Source organism: Vanacampus margaritifer, chromosome 2 (genome assembly GCF_051991255.1).
Source record: "Vanacampus margaritifer isolate UIUO_Vmar chromosome 2, RoL_Vmar_1.0, whole genome shotgun sequence".
Taxonomy (NCBI): domain Eukaryota; kingdom Metazoa; phylum Chordata; class Actinopteri; order Syngnathiformes; family Syngnathidae; genus Vanacampus; species Vanacampus margaritifer.
In genome coordinates, this window is record NC_135433.1 from 29,581,904 (window position 1) to 29,607,229 (window position 25,326).

At 39.0% G+C, this 25,326-nt stretch overlaps 2 protein-coding genes across 5 annotated transcripts; one reads left to right on the forward strand and one right to left on the reverse strand.

Annotated features, from left to right (window-relative positions):
• The first annotated feature begins 528 nt into the window (after positions 1 to 528).
• tgs1 (trimethylguanosine synthase 1) lies at positions 529 to 25,003 on the forward strand. Of its 4 annotated transcripts, none has more exons than XM_077557448.1 (15): positions 529 to 654; positions 12,531 to 12,598; positions 12,773 to 12,894; positions 13,007 to 13,091; positions 13,535 to 13,642; positions 13,968 to 14,450; positions 15,607 to 15,748; positions 16,114 to 16,200; positions 16,331 to 16,487; positions 20,610 to 20,916; positions 21,759 to 21,905; positions 22,693 to 22,839; positions 23,725 to 23,941; positions 24,118 to 24,196; positions 24,607 to 25,003. In XM_077557448.1, the coding sequence occupies exons 3-15, from the start codon at positions 12,838 to 12,840 to the stop codon at positions 24,718 to 24,720; spliced, it is 2,130 nt and encodes a 709-aa protein (XP_077413574.1). In that variant the 5' UTR covers positions 529 to 654; positions 12,531 to 12,598; positions 12,773 to 12,837; the 3' UTR covers positions 24,721 to 25,003. The 4 variants fall into 4 exon arrangements, with proteins under 4 accessions (XP_077413574.1, XP_077413571.1, XP_077413573.1 ...); XM_077557445.1 differs by lacking the exon at positions 529 to 654 and adding an exon at positions 12,225 to 12,426; XM_077557447.1 differs by lacking the exon at positions 529 to 654 and adding an exon at positions 12,225 to 12,426 and having other exon boundaries at positions 16,340 to 16,487.
• tmem68 (transmembrane protein 68) lies at positions 4,295 to 11,978 on the reverse strand. Its single transcript, XM_077559786.1, has 9 exons — positions 11,871 to 11,978; positions 11,356 to 11,511; positions 10,917 to 11,090; positions 10,462 to 10,561; positions 9,750 to 9,917; positions 9,351 to 9,544; positions 8,149 to 8,209; positions 7,748 to 7,887; positions 4,295 to 6,069 (listed from the first exon to the last, which is right to left on the reverse strand). Exons 2-9 carry the CDS (start codon positions 11,437 to 11,439, stop codon positions 5,965 to 5,967), a joined length of 1,026 nt encoding a protein of 341 aa, XP_077415912.1. The 5' UTR covers positions 11,440 to 11,511; positions 11,871 to 11,978; the 3' UTR covers positions 4,295 to 5,964.
• Positions 25,004 to 25,326: the final 323 nt, after the last annotated feature.

Consider the following 25,326-nt stretch of genomic DNA (forward strand, 5'->3'; position numbering starts at 1 on the left):
GCACAATGCACCTTTAACTATATCACACTTCTGTTACTATTCTTAAAATTGAAATAACTTGCTTTATACAGCCAATGTGACTACGGCAGCATGTTATTTACTCAATCGTGAATGAAACCAAAGCTGTGTTCCTCCAAATAAATGTGTACTGCATTATTGAGGCATGTTAAAAACAATCTATGAAGGGGTCATTTAAATGCAAAAAGCAGCAATAGCTGTACATTATTATGCAACAATGATGTCATTGTGTGGTATGTGGCACAGACATATCTACCCAAAACCAAGTCATACATTTAAATGAAATAAAACATAGAAAAGAAAAATTGGACAGGAAATCTGTAACAGTCAGCTATGGACGCTAAAGATGTCACAAAAGTTGGCAAATAAAGCTTTATTTACTCCACTGCAGATTGGCGGAGACATCTATAGAGATTTGGACGTTGACGTCACGCATCCCAAAATGGGCGTTAGCGCGGCCATTTTGGCAGCATAGAAAACGCATCTGCCACTTTGTGTGCAATGATTGACAGCTGTTGTGGACCAGCTGTCACAACGAGGATCCAGCTTTCGCCAGGCTACCAAAAGAGGAACCAATTCGTAGCCAATGGATCACAGCAGCCATAAAAAGGGTGTTTAGCGATCACTTCATTTCAGGTGAGTCAATTACTGAATCACTTAGTCGTCTAGATGTAGCTCGATTGTATAGTTATTAAATGAAAGACGTGATCGGGCACTTTGTACATGGTGGCTGAATCAGCAGATGCTAGCACGAAGCTATTTTAAGGCAAATTACCAACACGCAAAATGTGGGAGAAATAATCCGTTTTGTTCGTTTGTGCTGCTTAGGTTTAATAGATATTACACAGTTGAATTTAATAACTGACCAATACCATAAAGACTTTTTGCAGCATAATAGACAGCGGCGGCCGAATTAGCAGATGCTAAGTTGCTAACGTACCTAAATAACACTGCCAAGGGGCTCCGGGTGGCTGAGTGGTTACCGTCACTTGCCTTCGGTGCAGGTTGGCATGAGTTCGCTTCCTGCGCCTGGGAGACCACCATATATATGTGAGTGCACAAAAAAAAAAAAAAAACACTGCCAAGACTTGACTTTAAAAAAAGAAGGGGGAAAAAACAATGATCCCAGTCTAAACAGAGTAAACTTACACTTGGAAGACAGTAAAAAATAAATAATAAATAAGCTTGATTAAACGTGATGGTAAAGTGGGTCAAAGCATGAAAGTCATGAAGTTATGTTGAGAAATAATCTATTTTCAAGGTAAAAATAAAAACAAACCAAGAATCAGCAGCAAAAAGCTCATTTGTATCTATAGATACTTTGAGAGGGTGGGGGTTATTTAGTTTTTCTTTCCCATAATATTATTCCTCTCTCTTATGGAGTCCATTACAATTACAATATATGCCGATTGCCAGTTGTGTAAATTAGGTGATGGCAGCCAATAGTTACTTTCCTTACTGGGGAGGTGGCACTGGCAACATTTCTTTATCAACTGTTTGTATGTGATATTTTAGAATTGGCCACCAGATGTCGCTGTGGAGAGGTATTTCGAACGTTCCAAAAGATCGATTCTTTTTCTGAATTATTCCAAATGATTTGATTTTACCCGCCAGTGTAAGAGGGGTAATTCCACGTGCAACCAAATGTGCAAAAATTACGAAGCTTTTTAATGGAAGAAGGGGACCCAAAAGCTGCTTTTCCACCAACAAGCCCAGGATGTTTGAGTTCTGGGTAAAGAAAGTTCTTGGTCGTAAAAGTTCCGCAGGGAATTTATCATTTCTGTTTCCACAGCGTCTTAGAGTTCTCGGTAATTAATTCAAATGAGTTTGATGTCGTATGAGTTTGATGAGCCCAGCTGATGTAAAAATAACCCCCCCTTCCCACCCCAATTTTGAACAACCAGTCAGCCTTGGTCAGTACATATGGAGGACCAAAACTGCCAAAATTCTAAATAAACAAATGACTAAAAGTGAAAATAAAAACGGATTTAAAAATTGGAATAAAAAAATTATATCCCCAAAAATAAATATAAATGGAAATAAAAATAACAAAAACATACATATATGCATAAAAAAAAATAATAATAAAAAACGAGATTCAAAAAATAAAAATAGTCGAAAAAATAAATATATAAATAGACTTAAATATCAATCAATAAATAAAAACGCTCTGCTCTCATACATATATATATATATATATATATATATATATATATATATAAAGTAAAAAACAAGATTCTAAAAATAAATACAAAAATAAATATACAAATACAATTAAATATCAATAAATAAAACACTCCGCTCTCACATTTACTTATGTCATGATGCAGATGTTCTGCCAGGACGAAATGTTATTTATTGAGTGATATTTAATTCTATTTATATATTTATTCATTTTTTTATTTCGACATTTATTTTTATATGTTTATTTATTTATTTATGCATATATGTATTATTATATTTTTTTCATTTATATATATATATATATATATATATATATATATATATATATATATATATATATATGTATTTCTTTTTAATTTTTGAAAATTATTCATTTTTATTTTCACTTTTAGTCATTTATGTATTTATTTAGTCATTTATTTTTTAATTTTGGCAGTTTTGGTCCTCCATAAGTGCAGCCCGCCCCCTCAAAGTTCCAGTTTGGCTCAGTAAGGCCCTGCTGCTGAGATTATCCCCGGATGCCCCCTGGAGAATTTAAGTACCCCGGAAATTTTTGTCGGTGGAAAAACGCGCAAACTGAATTTTACCAAAGTAAATTGAAAAGTTCTCCAAAAGTTCCGGCTGTGGAAAAGCCTCTAATGATGCTGGGGTAGGTTCCAGCAGCAATTCGACGGGTAGGCCCGGTGGAAAGCACATTTAATATGGCTCAATATTAGAACAAGTAGTCCGTACATTTAATGCAAATGATTTTGTTATGGAGCATCATTGAATGATTGTTGTTGCAATGCTCACCATCAAAAAATCATCAAGAAGACCTACATCTGTTATTTGATCACAGTTAGCAGTTAAGGAATGCTTCTATATTATTTGATATGTGGGCATATTTGCTGAATAATCTTTCACAGAAGCACGTGTGTGTGGGGGGGGGGATATATACGTGTGTGTTTTTTCTTACATCGATTGCTATGCGTATTAAAACGCAATAGTTAACATTATTATGATTATATATACATTTATCATTAGCAGCAGAAACATCAGCTGTCAAGGCCACTAGTGGAGGAAGTATTGAATGACTGGGTGACTCAGTCATGGTGGTGGGAAGGAGGGGGGAAGATGTGTTGGCCTCATTGAAGGAGGAGGTGGAGGAGAAGGAACCTAATGAAGCAGGAGCTACTAGTAAGCAGACTTGTACAGATTGTGTTGGGCTGTTGTGCTGGGTTAGCAATTGTCCTGTATTATGCGGAGAAATAACTGTTACCCAATAATAAACAATACAACCGGAATTAGGAGCCTATTCACTATTGTAGTAGTTTTGATGGCCTGATAAATTAGACTTCTACCTTCCTTTTTAATGTTATTGATTAGGCCTACAATATTTTTGCTCATACAGATCCCAACAGTCCTGTCACCAGAGGCAGAGGCAGAGACAGAGTCCAGTATTGTGACAGCTAAGCCAAGAAACCAAATTTGACGAGACTCCGCTTATTGTTTTGTATTTGGATCGGTGGAATGTGGCAGGAGGAGAAAAAAAGGCCTTTGTTTCATGCGCATTGAGGGCCTCTCCAACTCAAATTCCCTATATAAAATAAAAATAAAGCTTTGAGAGTTGACTGAAATCTTGATTCACAGCAGGGAGTTTTGGAGTTCAAATGTGCTGGTTAATTGGGGCTTCTTTATGCATATTTTCCCAGTTGTCCAGCTCTGAAAAATATATAGTTGGAAATGTTCAAATACCAGATTTTTGTGAAACAAAAAAAAATGTCCAAGATGAATCATGAAATTTTTTTTCCCACCATCAATCTTACCCAAAACCTTTATAACCCAATTGGAAAACAAAGCAAAAATGTGAATTAGAAGGTGAATGGTTAATTCCGAGTAGAGCCACACAGCCAGTTTTAAGAGGTTGTGCACACTCGAGTTTTGAAATTATTTAACTTGATCTCATTTTTTAACTTGCAAAGACCTCTCCATTGGGTAAAAATCTACAGTATGTAAGCGTGTGTGCAGTTATTGAAAAAGATGTCACCCACTAAAGCAAGAGGGAAAAACACAATTCCATCAAATGGAGCAATATTCATTCAAATGAAACATCTTGAAAAAATAAATTTATTACATTTAAAAGTGCCCTATTTAGATTGTCTCATTTAGAATCAGGTAGACTACACATATACATATAGAACAGCCAGGACACTGATATAAAACACTCAGTTAAACAACAAATGTCCAATTATTACAAAAACTCTGAGTTGGCAGTACAATTTGAAAGCATATTTGTGCAAACATTTTGATCAGTTGAATCATTAGTACATACATGCAAATATGTATGTTTACATGCAAAGAAAAGTCATAAATTACACTGCATCTTCAACCACAATAAAATAGACGATAAAAAAGGGAGGAAAAAACGTACTGCATGTTTTAAAACACTTCAAAGCAACCATGATCCAGGAATGATACAAATAAGATTAGCTTCTGTTAATACGCAATATAGACCTTGCAAATTGTGCATTCGCGTAGTGGTAGAGATATTATTTCTCTCAACTCCCATTTTGTCACTTCCAAAGGTTCAGGACAATAACACACGAAGAGCAATTTTCAAATAAATTTACAGTGACAAATGTGTACACTGAAAATAATCCCCTGCAATATGTAACCAGTTTAGAAAATGGATGGCTGGATGGATGACTGGCTCTAAAAATCACATTTTTAAATTAGTTTTAACGTGCTTATTTTCCAACAATCATCTTTTTCAAATATTGGCCTTTAAATTACATTATACAAATGGGCGTAGCTACATTTTGGTGGTGGCAACACCACCCCTGATCATTTTCTGGCCACAACACATCTAGGGGCAAATTTGGACTTTCCTGCTATTTTCACTTTCGTCGTAGATCCCTTGATATGCAATACCAAACAAAGTCAATTAGAAAAAGACAACCCCCCCAAAAAAGGCAGAATCGGTCAAAAAAGTATTCCCCCTCCCCAATGATAATGGACCTCAAAGGTGTGTTTGCTGCAAGAACACAACAAAAACTGTCATATAAAAAAACAAAAATTAGACCAAGGTGTCATTTGGTCGCAACTGTTAAGACTTCAGTTTAACTATAAAACATTTACAAAGGCATGTCAAGAGTGGCTCCAACCAACAATTCTGATACTGTTTGCCCATTAAGTAGGCTGTAGCAGGGCTACTGAACTCTTGCTACCATTATCCCCCCTCCCCAAAAAAATCAAGATTAAAACAAAAACTCAAAAAGTTCAGGATATTTCAAGAAGTCTAGCTTTGATAATATCAGCGCTTCTATGTGAAAAACACTTATGTCCATTAAAAAAAAAAAAGGTTTGGGGATGGAACTGAATGCAGACATCTCCAAAACCTAAAAAAAAAGGGGAAAAATATTGACATAAGTGTTTTTCACATAGCAGCGACAATGTGTATAAAACAAGTCAATGCAAACACTGACTGTCACACGCACACACTTTATAACCCAAAGAACATGAATTGAGAGGAAACCAGTCGTCTGTGTTTGGCACAGGAACTATGCAAGTAGCAGTTTTGTCAAGTCTGTGCCAGAAAAGTTTCAAGAATTGTGTCACAAAAGATACATCAAATCCAAACTTCAAGTTTCCCACTTGGACGCCATCCTTCTGACGTCGAAAATGCACCTTCCCAGCCTTGTCTGCCATTTTGAACAAACACCTTCAACTGTGTGTCCCATTTTCATTCTGCTCATCTGATGGGTAATGTTGTGTATGCTGATGCTATTCAGCTTTGTATTTGGTGTGGAACCTCTCCAGGAGGGCTCTCAGGATGTTCCCCGGGATCTGCTGGTGCTTGTCTATGAGGGACTGGACAGACTGTTTCACCTGCAGAGAAAAAAGGATAATCGTCTCAACACATCAGTACAACACGGAAGACTAATTCTGACAATTATAAGACTGATTGTTGGTATCTTGAGGCAATTAAGGTCAAATAGTGTAGAGTGCACTGTCACTTGGGTCTCTTTAGTTGTAAATTGACATTCTTTTTTTGCTGTAGAAGAGATTATTCTTGAAACAAAGACAAAAAACAAGATTCCTTCGTGTTTTCTGACCTCCATAGCTCCTTTCACACTGTCTGTCAAAGCAGTTTTTTTCCTGTGTCACAACATTTTGAGAGAAACACTGTTAGGAATGACGTGGTCAAAGTCGATCTATGATTTTCTGGGTGTGACAGACGCAGCATCCCCGCTTTGATGGGTTCGAAGGCGCACACCCAAAGAAATGCCGTTTCAACAGTCAGTCGAGATGTCCAATGCGGCAATTTTGCAGAACATATGAAAGTGGCCTGTCATCCGTACAAACACTTTTCCCGTTCATGTCCATGGATGGATGGATGAACTGGAACCGACCCCAGTTTTGGGCGACAGGCTATACTTGCCAGTCGATCACAGGGCACATATAGAAATACGCAACCAAAGATGTTTGCAAATGTCTTATTGTGATTTAACAAATAGATAAAGTGTCTTCTTTTATGGAGGGCTTCAAATTGGAGAATATTTACTGTCGGGAGTCTGAAATTCCAAGTATTTTTAACAATTTCAAGATTTAAACAATGTTGCTAAACAATCAATCAATTATCAAAATAGAGGTCGATTAATTTGATAATCTTGAATTGTTTCATCTCTATTCACATTCATATTCTTTGCCTAAACCAACTAATATTAGTTCCGTACTGAGTATTGAGAGGGGACTTGAGTTATTATGAATGTCACTTGAGTTCTAGGCAGGGCAGGACATGACATGGCTGCCTGCTGCATCCAGTCAAGGACACTGCCTAGAACTCAAATAGGATTCACAAATTTCACACCAACATCTCATTGAACAGTATATCCATTTGTTTCAGAGCCATATATAGAGAGTTTGGCCAACTCGATTTCAGCAGGGTAACAAGATGGCGTCCCATTTGTCATGTGACCAGCAGTTGACCATTCACGCTGCTGGTCACATGACAAATGGGACGCCATCTTGTTACCCTGCTGAAATCGAGTTGGCCAAACTCTCTCTATATATGGCTCTGATTTTGTTTTATACAGTACTGCCCCCATTTGGCTAAGGCGGGCAGACTTGAAAGAGCAGCATTCAATTGATGCAATGTGGAAATAAATGCTAAATTCTTTTAAAGTCTGTTAAATGATGTCATAATTGTATGTTCTTATACAGTACAACACTATGGAGAGCTGTTTTTACTCATTAAAATACACATTACAATTTTTTTAGTGGAAGGCTGGAATGGATTCATATGATTTCCAGTCATTTCAATGGGAAAATGTGTTTTGAGCTATAAATGTTTTGAGTTATGAGCGTGGATACAAAACAAATTAAATTTGTATCACAAGGCACCATTATAATTCATATTGGAATAATATTTAAGCACAGTCACACCATGAAATTTGCGTGCCAATCTCATGACTCTGCAACTCTGGATTGTCTCTATACAGGGGTGTGCGCTTTGCCTTCTCTCAGTTAGTTAGAATTTAAAAACAATGTCGTGTCGTGAGCGTACTTTTTCAGCCAGCTCTGAAGCCGTTACATTGGGGTCATAGGGGATCGGATCGCCAAGGAATGTTCGGAACTTCACTGGGAATCCACCATAAACAGGAGCTACGGGAAGACGAAATGACTCATACATCCAACGGAAAAATCCTGGCGAGAAAGACAGAGATAATCACAACATTAATGTTTGTTGGGAAAAAAAAAGGTTAATTAAAATAATATAATATTTACCACCATGAATTAATTAATAACGGCAATTAAAACCCAGTTTTGCATTATTATCCAGTGGAAGTTTGCACTGGACTGTTGCTAATGAAATGGCTGCTGGTGAACAGAAGTGAAATCAATATTGGATTAAGGAGCAAAAAGATTGCGAAATAATTATTGCCAAACAGTTTAACCAGCACTTACGCAGTGTTCCCAAAGATCTGAAGCCTTCTCGGACATTTTGGGTAAACATTGGAATTATGGCCTGAAAGAGAAAGTATGATACAGTATGGGTGGAGGAAGCTGAAATAAGATTAGAATGAAAGATGGTCTCTACTTGTGTGTATTTTATTGTTTTGAAATGATTTGTTATACAATTCAAGTACATGAAGACACCAAAGACAGCTATGGGGGGCGTAGTTTGTGGTTGCAAGTTGCTGTGATAGTTCAGACCCATTGCTGTGTTGCTATGTTTGAGTTAGTACAGCAGGCTACAATTTATACTTAAGTCATTGAAGAAAAATGCATGCCTCTTAGTCTTAGTGATTCCGTGTATGATGTACAGTGTGCGTGTTTCTGTAAATGAGAACACTTTCTGCACAGTTGGAGTGATTAGTTCTGTACCAGCAGCCTGTTCAACCTTCATTTGTGACATTTAAGCTTTCTGAGATAAATGAAATCATATAACTTTGAAATTCTGCACAGGTAAAGTTTTAATGAGCATTTTGGCATCATTTGAACTCATTCCCTACCATTGACGTCAAAAATTCATGTGAACTATTTCTATTAGTTTAACCATTTTTCATTTAATTTCATTTTTATGAAAACCTATATTTTTTTATTGTACATTAATAACAGATATAAAATTATCATGCGATTAATTACGATTTAAGCGGCCCTTATTTAAAAAAACTAATAAAAATAGGGCCGTCAGGTGATAATTTTTTTTAAAATTGTAATTAATCACATGACTTCACTAGTTAACTAACGATTAATCACAAATTTTAGATCTGTTCTAAATCCCCCCCCCCCCCAAAAAAAATCTAGGTTTTCATACTCTTGTTAGCAAAAGTGGATTTTTTTTTTTTAAACTAATAGAAATAGTTCAAATGAATTTTTGACGTCTATAGCCGTCAATGGCAGTGAATAAGTTAACAACCGTTGTTAATAGTACAACTTCAAAGGAAATGTGAAGAAAACCTCACTTTTGACGAGTATTACTTCAGCAACAGTATTTCTGTTTTCTTTTAGTACTATTGTCATTAACATTTTTCCCTTTGTGAAAGGTTTCCAAATTCTAAAAAAAAATTAATAATAATTGTGTAAATGTGTGTGTCGCATGTGAATACCGGCGTCACCTAAAACGCGATGTAAGTGATTTGAGTATATGAGGGAAAATTACGTACCACCTTCGAGTCGATGGCGACCTGGGCGAAGCCTTTGCGTTTGCCCCAAAGAAGCGGATAAGTCTCATCACTGAACAAAGCCTCCCGCACACCTCCTGGAGAGATCCCCAACAGGTGGCCGTTTTTCAGTGCCTGTACACACTCCTCCTGGGGACCATGCATCACACTGAACACCTCCAATAGTAGTTTGAACCCTGGAGGAAGCAAAAACGAGGAAGAGAAGATATGAGATCACTCAAAGGGGTTACAACACCATGTTTGTACAAAACCACAGAAACACTGACACTAAAATGATTAGTGTGTCAATTTAAAAAATGGAAAATTATTTGTCAAAGCCATTGAAATATCAACATGAAATTATTACTTGCAGACTTTGTATCTATCAGAAAGAGCTCATACCCGGTATTTTGAAAAGGAAATGGTCAGCTACAGAGTGGCAGGTTCGTCCTTTCTGGATAATGACATTGGCTAGGAAGTAGTAGTAATCTATTGGAATGGCTCCATGATAGTACACTATTAGTGCCGGCCCTTTGTCGGGGATCTTGTCCATCCCATGGATCTCATAGCCTGGCGTGAAGAAAAATTAAATGAGGCACAATTAATGAAAACAAGGAGAATTGTGTATCACCAGATCACACTGCATTACTGCAACATTCCTGAGTTTATGACTTATTTTAAGTCAGGGTGGTTTTATGGTTATTTTTCTCAAAATATTCAAGGTCAATTCATTCATGACATCACTGATAGTTTTTTCAATTTGCTGTGTGCACCAATGTAAACAATTAAATACATAATAATGAGGGGTGGGGGTGGGATCACTCATTTTCTTACTCTCCATGGCTCCTCCTTCTGCCTCTTGGCTGGTGACCTGAACGAATACATCCCACCCCCAGCCTCGCTCAGCCAATCGCATTTTAGATACTTCAAACCAGGTACCATTTGTACAATTCAGAAAACGATTCAGGAAATAAAACTAATGGTCACTACTTGCTACAGTATATATCACATAATTCTTAGAATAAATAAAAGGGGAGCAAATAGTTTTCATGCCCTATTTAAGTAAGACTTTTAATTATTTTGTCAATTGAGATTCCACCCAATTCCATCCTACCGTGCCATATAGCGCCATGTCCATCCCATAAAGTTGCTAGAGTTTTTCTGGCTCCATCCCAAAGGTTGTTGCAGTATGCCTCTCTCAACTGATTCTTCCTCTGTAAGATGATAAAAGATGCAGACTGGGTTAACAACAGCACTGCAACTTTAAGCCCATATCTCACTGAGCAGTGCAGACTTGCGAGGGTGCACGCATGTAGCGAATGTTGACATGCCAGATTTCGTCCAAGACTGCAAAACGTTGCAAAGACCAGACCCTCGTAAACAGCTTTTCTTGTCGGCATCAAATTTGGAAAATGTTCAAATTGTCTTATTATTAGTATTTTCTTTCAATTACATGGTTTGAAAGCAGCTGCAGTGTCACTAAAAATCTAGTAATATGCGTGTTTGTTCATGAATACATCTTAAAAACTTTGGGAAAAAACGTATTCAAATGACATTGTTTTTGTGTACCTTATAGACATGAAGAAAAAGTATTGAGAGGTAAAGAAGGATGACGATGAGGAAGGGCAGGATAAAGACGATTGCTAAAGGGGTGAAAACCCACAATAAGTATTCCAAAACACTCAGGTAGTCCTCCACCTGACCAATGCCAACCCATTCCTCCAAGGCATGAAAGCCACAAACCTGTGAACAAATGGACATTCAGTAAGTACAGTTTCTACATGCAAAACCAAAATCCAATAGCTTAACAGCTACTATTTTTTTTGTAATATTAAATAATATACATAGACATGTACATACACACAAAAAAACTGCTGGTACCTCTCTCTGTTAATGAAAGAAAAACCCACAATGACCACTAAACGTCCAGTATTCTCAAACACTTTTTACAGTATGTTGCAAACAGTCCAAGATTAATAGAGACTGTGCCAAGTTTGAAATGTCTTACTAGGAAGGCAACTGCATCCTCTGATACCATCAGACATGACTGGTTCTCAGCATCTGACATCCTTCCTTGCTGCCTTGCTGCCATTCAATGCAGATGTGGCTCTTGATTACACAGTTGAGATTGCTTGGATAGCATTTGCTACTACAGCCAAACAAGCTAGGGAGGAGAAAAAAATTAAATTCAAGCTTTAGGTGAAGATGTTAGGTGAATAAGACAAATATTGCTTTTCACAATATACAGATGAGGTTAATTACATTGCTATGACGTCACAATTTCAAAATAGCATTGTCTCGTACGACAAACGTGTTTTGAATGATTACAAGGGGGGCTAGTTTGCCAGAATGTTGTGAGAAGAGAGACGGAAAAATATGTACTTTTTGAAAAAGTAGAAATACTAGAAATAACATAAACCAAAACGGTGAGCCAGTGGTGTCGTCATGTTAACTCAGTGTTAACATTCTGAAATTAAGTTCGCGTAACCAAGACAAAACATGAATGAATTCATATAAATTTACCATGGCTGGATACTCTGTTTGTAGCGTCATTAATTAAAATCCTACTCTTCGCAACGACATTTAACTAACAAATGCCCTCCTAATGATTCCGGATCAGGACGCTTCGAGTGTAACATAGAAATTAGTCCGGCGAAGTTATGTGTTCGAGAAGAACGTGTTCCACTGAATGGAATGAAACCCCAAACATAAAAAAATATAATGTATTTAATATACAGTATAATAAATACAAAATGAGTTATTTGGATGAATGTGGAAAATATCATGAACAAAATATGTTGGTAACCACAGATCACGAACTTCGGCATCTGCTATTATTCTGGAAAAATTGTTGCCGGAAGCTTCCGGGACACGCTCGTGATACGGAACTACTTTTTTCGCACACTGGTACGATTAATAAATTTGATTTTGTTGAGCTGATTTAGCCACTAAATTGGCGTGCCGTTTCTGTCATGATGCTGGAAAAGAACACGGTGACAGTTGTGGCAGACGTATTCTTCAGCAGAAGACATGCATCCGAAGAAGTAATACACTGCTGCTGCTCTAGAGTTTTTGTGCAGTGAGTGAGCTTTTCTTATGTCCAACTATGTCTTGCAAACATGCGCACTTGTTACTATGTATCATTTGTTGAGATGCGGTGTTCATCGTCTTTTTGTCTCCTAGTGATCGAGAGCTATATCGGTCAGATAATAGGCTTCTCTCACCTGTGCAGGCAGACGCTGCAATCCAAGGCAAGTCATAATTATAGTACTGTATTATAATTACAACGGTGTGTGTTTCTTTCAGACGTCACTGGGTGTATCGTTAGTGCCTGTGTCCTTTAAATCTCCCAGATAAAAACACAAGGGTGACTCATTGGCTAGATAGAACATTTGAGTCATCTTACACCATTCCCTTGTCTGTAGAAGCGGAAAATGAAGACGAGGAGGGTGATGAGGAAGTTGAATGTTTAGATGAAGAAGCTCAGTTGATGCTTAGCATGGGTCTGCCTCTTGCTTTTGCCAGTTCTTCCAAACAGCGTAAAGAGGTACTTTTCAAGTGTGAATGCTGTAACCGTCTGTTACTAATACCATATTATTGTCATCAGATGTATGAGTAGTTATGCCAGGTCTGAATTATATTTTTTGATCATGTGGCAGGAGAAGAGATCGACTGAACGAACAGTTACCTTTCAGACAGAATCACTCGAGGAAGAAGAGGAAGATTCACAATTTACTGACAAAGGTAATAGAGACCAAATTTTTATATCTTTTTTTTTTTTAAACCAGCAATTGTTGTGCTTGGTTCTGGTTACTGTAGACAAGATTTCCTTGGTTGTCTGCATCACTGACATAATGTATTATGTAGGAATTTGACTGCGGTGTTATTATTAAAAAGCAATAATGTTGAACCAAGTAACAGTCTTTGTTGAGGGCCTTCATGCTCCATAAAAACACTGGCTTTTTCCTTATCCCATTGGTTCAACCAGAACCTAATAATGCTAGCAATTGGGCATGGATGTTGCGCCATCATTAATTACACAAAATCAAGTCTAACAAAAGCATTCCAGACAGGGCAGATTTAAAAGACAAATTAAAAAGGCTCACCCTAAACTCCTCCCAGGCCACCAACCCTCATTCAACCACAAAATGTATCCTCATTATTCACTGTGATTTGTATGTTTTAAGTTTGCACAGACATCAGTGATCTACTGGACGAAGGACAGAAGACAAAGACACCGAGTGAAGGAGTAGAAACTCCACCTGTCAATGATGCTGGCTGGGAGACATATTGGGGTAGGATTGATGCTAAAATTCCAGTCCAAATGTGGACAAATTCTCTCCATTTTTTTTTAATGACAGAGTGTGTCTAATCATTTTGGATCAAACTACTGTACCTCAGACACCCATTTATCCAGTCCAAAAGACAATTGAACACATTACTTGCACAACCTTATAATGGAATCCTAGTAAGCTAGCGTGATTTATCATGGTCTGACATCCACTGCATGGAATGTTCCGCTAAGTTATGTTTGTGTGCCTACAGCCCTGCTTGACAACATATCTAAACTGTCTTTTAGTTGGGTATATCTGTTGTTTTATGTATTCCTGTATGTTAAAGCTCAACAAGGTGAAGCGCTTCTGTGGAACAGCTGGGTGGAGAAACATACGGATGAGTTGCGATCTTCAGAAGATTCCCGCTGTGTAATTGCCCCATGGGACGACCCCAACACCAAGGCCGCCTGGGATCAGCACGCTGAAGAAACTTATAATTACTATTGGGAGCAATACTCATACTGGGCAGCACAGGGCTGGACCACTGACTTATCTCGTGAGAAGAACACTTGGAAAGAAACTGTGGGTGAGGGGATGGATGGCGGCATAGGGACGCACTCGGAGAATGAAGAGACTGGTGGTCAAGGTGGTGTTGAGGTTTTGAATGATCTCCTCGAAAAGAACTGCACTTTAGAGGCAGGTGGGAGCATCTCAACTGACTGTGGAACAACCAGACAAGCGGAAGACTGTATTTCTGAGCCTTGTGATGGTGGAAATCATGGCAAGAGATCAGATGTTTCCTCACAGCGGAACGGAACGCGTCACACAGGTGAGTTGAAGCTAATGTAAATTGTATTACAACATCAGGCACATTGTTTCAGAATTATGTAATGGGGCCCAAAAATGTGTTACCTTATAGTTTGGTGCCTCGAGTGCATACTTTATGTATGGTTTGCAAAAATTGGTTTAGTCAGATAGTGAAATAACACGTCTGCTTCAGGTTCTGTGTTTGAATCTCATCCTTTCTGTGAGTACGAACGCCCTGCCTGTGCTTTTGTGCGGGTTAAAAGTTTTTAGAGTCTTAATTGCCCATATGTTTAAATGCAAGTATAAATAGTTGATTGTTCTCTATGATTGACTGGTGACCAGTCCAGGATAGGCATCAGAATCAGTATCATGGACCATCTACTGATTTTATGGTTTACCGTGGTTTTTAAAAAGTCAAATGAAAGTCAAATAACTTAATAATTTTCTTTAGTTTTTTTAAAAGGACTTGTAAGCATCTGCAGTTCTGCTCTCCGATTGGCTGCTTGCAGAGATCAGTTAACAGGCCGCCTCTTTGGCGCTAATGACAAGAGGTCAGCTGCTCTTGTTTTTCTTCTTCTCGGCTGAGCGAAGAGGGGAGGGGTGAGCAGTTACATGGTAGAGGAAGGACGGAGGGAGGGAGACTTTCAACTCAATTCATCTTTATCCATGTAGATCTTTCACAACTGCTATTCGACAGAGTTAGCCGGCAAGAGTAGCCTGCCAGTCTGTTGTAAAAAATACCTCACCTGTGATTTTTGCTCACGGTTACCATACTGTCGGAATCTAATTAATATTGGTCTATGCCTAGTCTCGCCCAGAGTCAGGTGGGATTGACTCCAGCTCACCTTAATGAGGACAAGGGATTTAGAAAATGGATGGCTGGAGGGAAGGATTGGATTCATTTTTTAATTAGGGTTGACCGTTAAATGTTTTGTAGATCCATCATCAGGAATTGGGTCAATTGTTGCTCATGTTTCACTTTTTTTTTTGTATTTTAGGTGGTTGAAGATACTAAAGAAAATGTATGATAGTCCACATTTAAATGTTTACCACCCTTAAATATTATAATCATTAATTTTATTTAGGTGAAAAATGTCACACTCTAGTCAAAATGGAATCTTATATCAATAATGCTCTGTATATCAACATGTTTGTTCTTATTCTGTTTGTTTATTTAGATACCCAGCAGGCTGCTGGCAGCCTTAACTTACATTTGGGTTCTACAAATCAGATATCAAATGGGGAAGATGATGGTGATGATGATGATGATGATGATGATGAAAATCCCTCGAGAGGAGGACCAAGTAAAGTAAAACGCAGGTTGAAAATCTTCTGCATTCCTTTTTTCCCCCTCAATCAAATAAGTTAGTTAAATAGTTCATCCTCAAACGCTTCATTAGTGCAAATGGTTTAAGAACAATGCAAAAATAATTAGAGCACAGAAAATACAAATAAAGGAGACAGGGGAGATGTTGTTAATGGGCTGCTAATTGGAACAAATGCCGGGATTCTCCAGCAAAACATGCCACAGCTAAAATGCTGGAAATAGTGTAAATAGGTTTAGCATGAATTAAATAGAACAAAGGGATGAAAAGCCCCCCCAAAAAGTTACAGATAGTGGTGCAGTTGTAAGTCAAATATTTTGAAATGTATACTGTATACTTTTTACATTTTTTTGTCTGCAGTCATGAATTTGATGTGGACGAGAGCCCACATCTAGCAAGCAATGAAGCCTGGAACAGACTTGGACTCAAACACAATCCAGAATCACTGTGCGTCCGACTAACTTCTTATTGAATTTTTATTTTTTTATCTTCATGCCAAGTTTGTTTTAGCCCGGCACATTAAATATCATCAATGACTTATGTACCTAAAAATAATAAAATTTTACCTGTTCGTCAGGTTCGACAGTGTTTTCAACTTTAAAGAAAGTTTGGGTCCGAAGCGTCAGAGGCGGTGGTGCTCTAAGAGAAGTGGCAGCAGCGTGAACAAACACATCAGATTCACTGAGACAGATGAAGATGAAACACAGCCGCAGTGTAGCACCACCCTGCAAAAGGTAGGAATGTGTGTTTGAAATTATTGTTTAACACATCCCAGGTCGGTATTACTAATATTTATTAAAAAAAAAAAAAAAACACATCAACCATAAAACTGTCTTGATGTGCACTAAGCAACTGGACAACGGATTGGAAGACGCGATCTTAGACCAGCTGCCACCAAACTCTGGTGTGGTTAACACCACTTAAGCTGAAATGTGAACACTACACTAAGCAGAGTTGAAGTGGCCACAAAAGCATACAAAAAACACATATTTAACTGTAAAACTCTATGTTTTAGAAGTGGACAAGTGGAGGCACGGACTGGCACGGCGGATCCAGCGGGATTTTTCCCAGTTGGCCGCCAGGGGGGCGTTGTTTAAATCGGGGCGCGAGTTTGTTTCAAAAGCAGCAATTAAAGTGCTTTTGGTAGACGTAGCCAGACCGAGAGTGACCAGCTTGGTCGGCCCGAATTATGGACCTTTTGGCCGCTATTTTGTGCAGAATGGATCATATACATTTTTGAAGCAAGCGTCACGTCATGCTCTTTCTGCTCTCTCTCTGCTCTCTCTCTGCTCTCTCACTCACTGTCTCCCCGACCCCACCCCCAACCCTCACCCTCACCCTCACCAGCACTGCTGGCCGACACACAGCCAAACAAATTAAACAATACACTCTGTCTGAGTGTCCGGACTCACAAAAGTAAAGAAAGTCAGACACGCCAAACATATGGAGCCACAACACTGGCAATAAGATTTGGTATTGAAATAAAAATTGTCGTTGTGGAAAAAACTGCATTGACATTGAAACAAGTATTGGCATTGTAAAAGGTTGTATTTTACACTCTTTTTTCGAGTGTCACGGGTTTTCAGTTTCAACTTATTGGCAGTGTTTTAATGTTGGGGGCGGGGCTTTGAGTGCAAAAACGCTTTTCAGGAGAGGAGAGCGTGCCCTCTGTTGGCTAAAGGCAATACACATGGATACAAGTTCACCAGGAACTCCTAAACCGCCTTTTAACCACAAGGTTATGTGTGGTTATATATATATATATATATATATATATGTACAGCACGGCTGCATATATTCCACACACACAACATTGCACCATATATCTTATTGTACTGAGTTAATGTCGGTTGTTAAGCAGTTTGATGGATGTCGGCAGGAATGAGTTCTTGTAGCGGTTCAGCCTGGTTCTGGGGGCCCTGAATCTCCTGCCGGAAGGCAGTAGCTGGTGCTCATGATGCAGAATGTGAGTCGGGTCAGTAACAATTTTCTGTGCCAGTCCGGTGACGGACCGCTCATAAAGCATCTGTAGGGAAGGATGATTCCTGACCCCCATGATCTTCATGGCAGTCCGCATCAGACCGGCAATCTGTGACCTTGACTGCACAGTCAGGTTGCCGTACCAGGCCGCAATGCCGTATCTGATGATACTTTCCAATGCAGCCCGGTAGAACAACAGCATGATCCTCTGCTCCACTCCATAGACCCTAAGTCTGCGTAGGAAGTAGAGACGCTGTTGGAGTTTGGAGCAGAGACTTCCAACATGTACCCTCCAGCTGAGTGTGTTGTCGATGTGGACCCCCAGATACCTGTATGAACCCACCTGGCTGATGTGGTTGCTTTTAATGACGACCCGGCCTGTGGTCACCAACAGTTTTAGGATCAAATATCACCTCCTCTGTCTTTCCCACATTGAGCACAAGATGATTCTGGTCACACCACTGGACAAATTTCTCTATTTCTGAGAAATAGTCCAGTGGGCTACCGCCGGCCTGCAGCAAGTTGACGATAGCTGTGTCATCAGAGAACTCAATGATAAAGTTCTCTGGGTGTGATGTCACACAATCATTTGTGTACAACGTGAAGCCGACCGGGGAGCTGACGCAGCCCTGTGGGGCGCCTGTGCTTATCAATCTGGGTTCCGAGAGGGAGCTGTTGACCTTGACTTGCTGTGTGCGCTGTGTCAGGAAGGAGTGATACCACCTCGAGATGTACGGGTTCACATTCATCTCCTTCAGTTTACCCAAAAGCAGGTGCGGCTGCATTGTGTTGAACGCTGAGCTAAAGTCAACGAACAACACACGTGCATAAGCTTTCGGGCCGTCTAGGTGTTTGCTGACCAGATGTGTGATGCTGTTGATAGCATCGTCAGTGCCGCGACCCTGCTTGTAGGCAAACTGAAGGGAGTCTAAGTGTGCATCCACCTCCCCCCTGAGCAGAGTCACCATTTGCCTCTCGAAACACTTCATGACAATGGAAGTTAGAGCCACAGGCCTGAAGTCATTATTGACCACAGGACATTGTTTTTTAGGAACCGGGGTGATTACTGATTTTTTTCCAGAGACTGGGAATGGAGTGTGAGTCCACAGATCTCTGGAAGATGGGCTGCCATGCCGCTGTGAGCTCCTCTGCACAGGATTTTAGCAGAAAGGCAGATATCCCATCCGGTCCTGAGGCCTTTTTTGTGCAGACAGACCTAAAAACATATTGGACATCATGGGGATGAATCACCAGCCTTGAGTCCTGCTCATTCACTGAAATGGACCTCAGGACCTCCCTACATTCAGAGGAGAAGTCCTGGGTTTCGAATCTTAAATAAAAGTCATTCAGCTTCCTTGCCTTCTGGAGGTCATTTAGGGTGCTGAGACCTTTTTGAGCAGGAGTCAAGTTGGTGATCCTCCTCATGGTGTCCCACATTTCCTTGGAGTTGTTAGCAGCAAAGTGTTGTTCTATAGTCTCGTTGTGCTTCCTTTTTGCTTCTTTAAGCATGTGGTTGAGATCTTTTTAAACCAGTTTGAGCTGGGCTCTGTCCTGGTTCTTAAATGCCCTTTTTTTGCGGTTAATACAGTCTTTAACCTCCTTAGTAATGTACGGTTTGTTGTTGGGGTAAACAGTTATTTCCTTTGTTGGTATGATAGATATACATATGATATTATGCATCATGTCATGCTAATTTAGCTAACGTGCTAACTTGTTTACTACAGAAACATTGACACTGACGCCACAAGGTTATATGTAGGGGAAAAAAATAGATTTACAGGCGGTTTAGGAGTTCTCTCCTCTCCTGAAAAGCTGAAAGGCGTTCTCGCGCTCAAAGCCCCGCCCCCAACGTTAAAACACTGCCAATAAATTGTAATTGAAAACCACAGTTGAAACTGAAAACCTGTGACACTCGAAAAAAAGTGTAAAAAAAGACATCATAATACAAAAAAATATGCTTAAAAAAATAATGATATAATGATGAATAATTTTTTTGATGTCTGTATTTTATTTTTCAGTACAACCTTTTACAATGCCAATACTTGTTTCAATGTCAACGCAGCTTTTTCCACAATGACATTTTTTTTCTTCAATATCAAATCTTATTGTCAGTGTTGTGGCTCCATACAAACACGCCCTAACTCAAATGTATAAATCATTGCAGACCCCTGAAGTGCCTGTGCCTGATGAATACAACAGAGTAAGCAACACAAAAACAAACAATATAATGTGTAAATAATGGTCCAATTACATGTTTGGCTAATCATGTTTCTGCTAGTAATTACATTGAAAACAAATATAGAAATGACTAATTTTTAAATGTGACAGAAGCTAACTTTTGCATTTTGTACCCTGCCCTTGCTAATAGTAATTCAAACACATTCTAGCACAAAGAAGTTAACGTGTGATTGCAGTTCATTATTTGAGCTCTTCAAAAAAGACATTTTGTCTTTACCTTGCCTTATTATCGCCGTATTTAGGCTTGCGTTTAGAGAAGATGACAGGCGGTCAAATCAATTTCTTAAGCACTCTTGACTTTATGTCTTCATAATTGTTCAAATATTCTGATTGTGATATAGTAAGTCATTTTGATGTTGGTTATTGTAATGTTAAGCTATTTTAGATTGATACATTATATGAAATATACTAAAGTGGGCCGGTCTGAGCCATGAAACTCCAAGGCTGAAAATGAGTCCTGGTCCCTGCAAATATGTATAATCCTATTCAATCCAACAGGCAGTATCATCACATAATCTGTCTGTCACCTTTTTTTCGATGATAAAAATGTCAGTGTTAACCCTAAACAAACTCAAAACGCATCCTCAACTCAAAAATAATAGCTAAATAAGACTGACTGTGCTGGGCTTATTTCGCAGGTCCAAAACTTCCTTGAGAAGATTCAGAGTGAGGCACAAATGCCTGTAAACGAGCAAGAACAGCCTCAACGAGGAAGCGTGCACTCTGAGGAGAAGCCTTGCACTTCAGGTTCCACAGAGAAATATGATGCGAGTAGTGAGGGCATTGCACTTATTCGTAGTAAATCAATGGAAGAGGAGAGTCCGGCTTTTTTGAATACTGAGGAGGACATCACTCAGAGCTGCCTGAGCGAGGAGCACAATAGGAATCTTGAATGTCTGGAAGTCCCAGACTTTCTCTTGCCTGACAGACCTGCAGACAATGGCGGTGAGTACGAAACTGTCAGTTTCAAATTGGATATTTCAACTTGAGACCTGTATCTAAAGTTCAAAGTACAGTATGCATTATTGAGACACTTGGGTGGCTAGACTGGCTATGGCTACCTACTATTGTTATTATTAACTTATTCACTGCCATAAATTCATTAAAAAAAAAAAAGATTATTAAAAATTAGGGGCAAGAGGCGATTAATTTTTTTTAATTGTAATTAATCGGATGACTTCACTAGTTAACTCACGATTAATCACAAATTTTACATCGGTTCTAAATGTACAATAAACAATTTTATAGGTTTTCAGACTCTTGTTAACAAAAGTGGGGTGGAAATGTTAAACTAAAAGAACTAGTTAAAATGATATTTTGACGTTCATAGCCGTCAATGTCAGTGAATGAATTTAAAAAGAAAAAGAAAAGAAAAGAAAAAAAATTTGGGGCATCAGGCAATTAAAGTTTTTGATCGTAATTAATCGCATGACTTCACTAGTTAAGTCGCGATTAATCAAAATTTCATATCTGTTTTAAATGTGCAACAAAAAAAATCGAGGTTTTCATACTCTTGTTAACAAAAGTGGGGGAAAAAATTTACTAATGGAAATAGTCCAAATTAATTTTTGACGTTTATAGCCGTCAATGGCAGTGAATGAGTTAAGTTGCACACTTATGGGAAGAAACTGGAGAATGTCTGGAAGTTATTCTAATCATCCAGATGAGCATTCTGACTTTTGATACAGTACAATGCGCACATTTTACAATGCTTATACTTTGTACGTGTGCCATATATTGCAGCACACTTAATTAATAAAAAACGTTTATGTTTTTGAATGTGAAAGACGCAAAGAAGCCAAAGAAGAACAGTAAGCGACGGAGGAAGCGGCAGATACCGGCAGACATGGCAGCAGAACCAGACCTGGCCAAATACTGGGCTCAGCGCTACAGACTCTTCTCTCGCTTTGACGAAGGAATCAGACTGGACAGAGGTTGGTACAGTATAAAGCAAAGGAGGAATGATGTCTCAGGGTTCATCACGCATTGCCATGAATAGCTGCGTTTCCATTACAGTTGAAGCGATATTCTACTTTTTCCATAAAGTAAAATTTCGACTTGCCGGTATTTCCATTGAAGAGCGTTTCGCTTCTGAGGCGCAATTCTCGTAATGTCCCGTCTCGCGGGATCTCGCAGTTCTGTAGGAGGTGCTCATGATGTTTACGGAAGGCAGACGCCCGGTGTTGTTAAAATTACTTTAAAAAACATCTCCCTCCCCTCATCGGGCGGGTTCGGCTATTTGGTGTTGGTGTGTGTGCGCGCGCTTATAACTCGTGTTATGGTGCGGACAGATGGATTTCAACGACGACGTGCGCCGTATGCCAGGGGCAATGGCCATTTCTCATGCAACGATATGGGACGTGCATTGAACGGCGGCATATTGGCTTCATAACTGAATCGCTTTGTGCTTAAAAAGACTTGTTATCCCCTCCGGAGGCAGCTCCGACACGAAAGCGAGTGGCCCCGTACTTCCTACTTCCTTTCCTGGCGGGCGGGGGTCACATGACTACAGGGAATGCGCAAAAAGTGTTTCCATTACGCTTTTGCGAAATACTTCTATTTCGACAGGTCTCAAAAACCACCTCATGAGAGCGTAAAAACATTTTTGCGATATCTGAGAGTTTTTTCGAAAATCATGTGTTTCCATTACCAGCTTGCTTTTGCGCAAAACTGAGGGTAATGGAGACGCACCTTGTGATTTTGCACCTGCACATGTTTCAGAGGGCTGGTTCTCTGTGACACCAGAGAAGATTGCCGAGCATATCGCCCTCAGAGTGGAGTCCAGCTTCTCCAACACGCAGCTGATCATCGACGCCTTCTGTGGAGTTGGAGGAAACGCCATCCAATTTGCACTCACTGGGAAAAGAGGTAAACGTCGTCTTCTATTGTAATATTTCACAGTGATACAATACATTTTTTCCTAACCATGATTGGTTTGAAACAGGCAAATTTCACCTTTCAATCAATGGGGTTAATTTTTGAAGACTCGGAAATAACAAACCATTAACAATGAGGCAAGAATCTCTCTTAAGTAGAACAAAGTTGGGAATGAATGGCATCCTTTTTTTTCTTTGCTAACCCTTTATTTACACAGCCTTCAGTTTCTTCTTATCACGATTCTCTGCATTTAGTTTTTGCATTGTCAATAAGTCCAGAGTTTCTCATTATGGTTGATAACAGATTAATTTGCCTTTAATAGCTTCAGTGGATTTATTTTTCCATTTAGAAGGAAGCTCTTTTAGGTCGTTTGGGTCATTCAACTGTAGCAGCTATATTTGGTCTAATATTGTAGTTTTTTAACTATTTCCAAAGGGTGTTAAAAAAAAAAATTAATTGTCAGTTCGTTGCCACACCTGATGTAACACAAGATTAAGTAAAGGAAGGTTTTGTTGGAGCCGACAACATTAAATCAATCAATCTCTTAAATAAGGCCTGAATGGAGAATATGTTTGCTTCTCTCAATCTGTTACATCATCATCATGAATGCCTTTTCCTCATTGTTGCTGTTGTCTATTCCATCTGAGATTTCAAATCAACATTCCAAGTCCAGATGTGGAGATATCAAGCAACATCAGAAATTATTACTATTAACAATCGACAAAAGCCTGTCAAAAATGTACCTAAACTACCACTCAGGTGTTTTGGTTTGAATTTGTTTATTTTTGTTTCTGTGACAGAATGCCCAGGAGTTGAAATGGTATGACCTGAAAATGATGCCTATGAAGCACATGTGCTGACACGATTTACTCTCAGTCCTAGCTGTTGACATCGACCCAGTCCGTCTGGACTTGGCGCGTCACAATGCTACTGTTTATGGCGTCGCCCATCAAATCGAGTTCCTGCAAGGGGACTTCCTTCAGCTGGCGCCTCGTCTCTGTGGTGACGTTGTCTTCTTGTCGCCCCCCTGGGGAGGACCAGATTACCTGACCGCTGAGGTGTTTGACATTAAGACCATGATGGAGCCCGATGGATATCCTTTTACTTTGTATGTTTGGGGTTCGCGTACAATACCCATTTATCAGTGAAGTGGATAGAAGCAGAGCTTCTTTTTTTCGCATATAGACCTCACCCCTAGTAAGTAGTATGAAGCAGGTGAGGTCAATGAATGAAAAGGCAGTGTTGGTTTCTATCCTTAACTGTTGTCACATTTCAGATTTTCCATCTGGCCAAGCAAATATCAGACAACATCGTGTACTTCCTGCCTCGTAACGCAGACATGGAACAGGTCAGAATCTTCACTGTTTTAATATGTGTGGAGTTAAAAGGTAAACAAAATTAGAAAATGTGTGGGTATTCAGATACTATGGCCATCAAATCAAAGTGTTTACGTGTACAATTTTATACTTAGTGACATGAGACCATCTGTACAAAGATAATGATTTGTTTTGTTTGACTCTGCTCGAGAGGTATTCATATAACAATGCTTCTTATTGTAGTTGTAATGTGCAATTGCTTTGTGTCATACTAAGAAACAATTGTGCTTAATATCTACATTGCAAATGTCAAATATATTACTTGACGTATTTAATGGCCTGCCTTTGCATAATGATTACTGATGTGATTTGTAGGAGAAACTTGTTGAAACGTGTCAGCGCATATAATGGTGTGTGCGTGTGCGTGTCAATTTGTCCACAGATTGCCTCCCTGGCTGGTCCAGGAGGAAAAGTGGAGGTGGAGCAGAATTTCCTCAATAACAAACTGAAGACCTTAACTGCTTACTTTGGCAGTATGATTAAGTCTGACACCTAAAAGCTACAGTAAATGCTCAACCTACTAAATGATTATGGATTTTGGCAAAGTTCTTGATTGGCACTGGATTCATTAAGTACAGTGAAAAGTGCCCAGCAACTTTGTTTTATTTTAATTAACTTTTTTTTTGGTACTTTTTAGTCAGACAGTCTATCTTGTGCAAGTAAACGCATTACACCACATTTTAATGTTTGTATTATAAAATCTCTGATTTTGCAATGCATCATTTTAATTATTTTTCTACTTTGTGTGATCAGCCAATAAATGTTTTTGTTTTTGTTAAGGCTTGTATGTTTTTGTCCCCTAATGTGCTGCTAAGCACATGGCTGTTTAATCGACCGTTTAAGATAAAGATGAAAGTTTCATAAATAAAGGATAAAGGGAGCAAGGACTGGGACGTTACTGACACAAGTTCACAAACGAATAAAACACCAAGGTAAGGATAAGTACAGTAAGGTGTGTTAGTGATGGCGAAATGAAGCTTCACGAACAACTTGCAATCATTTTTTTCTCCTCTGGATGGCGGTCTTGGCTGAAAGATCAAGGCTAGTGCAATGGAAATTGATTGCATTTCCACTTCACCTTTAACAAAGAGCACCAGCTAGA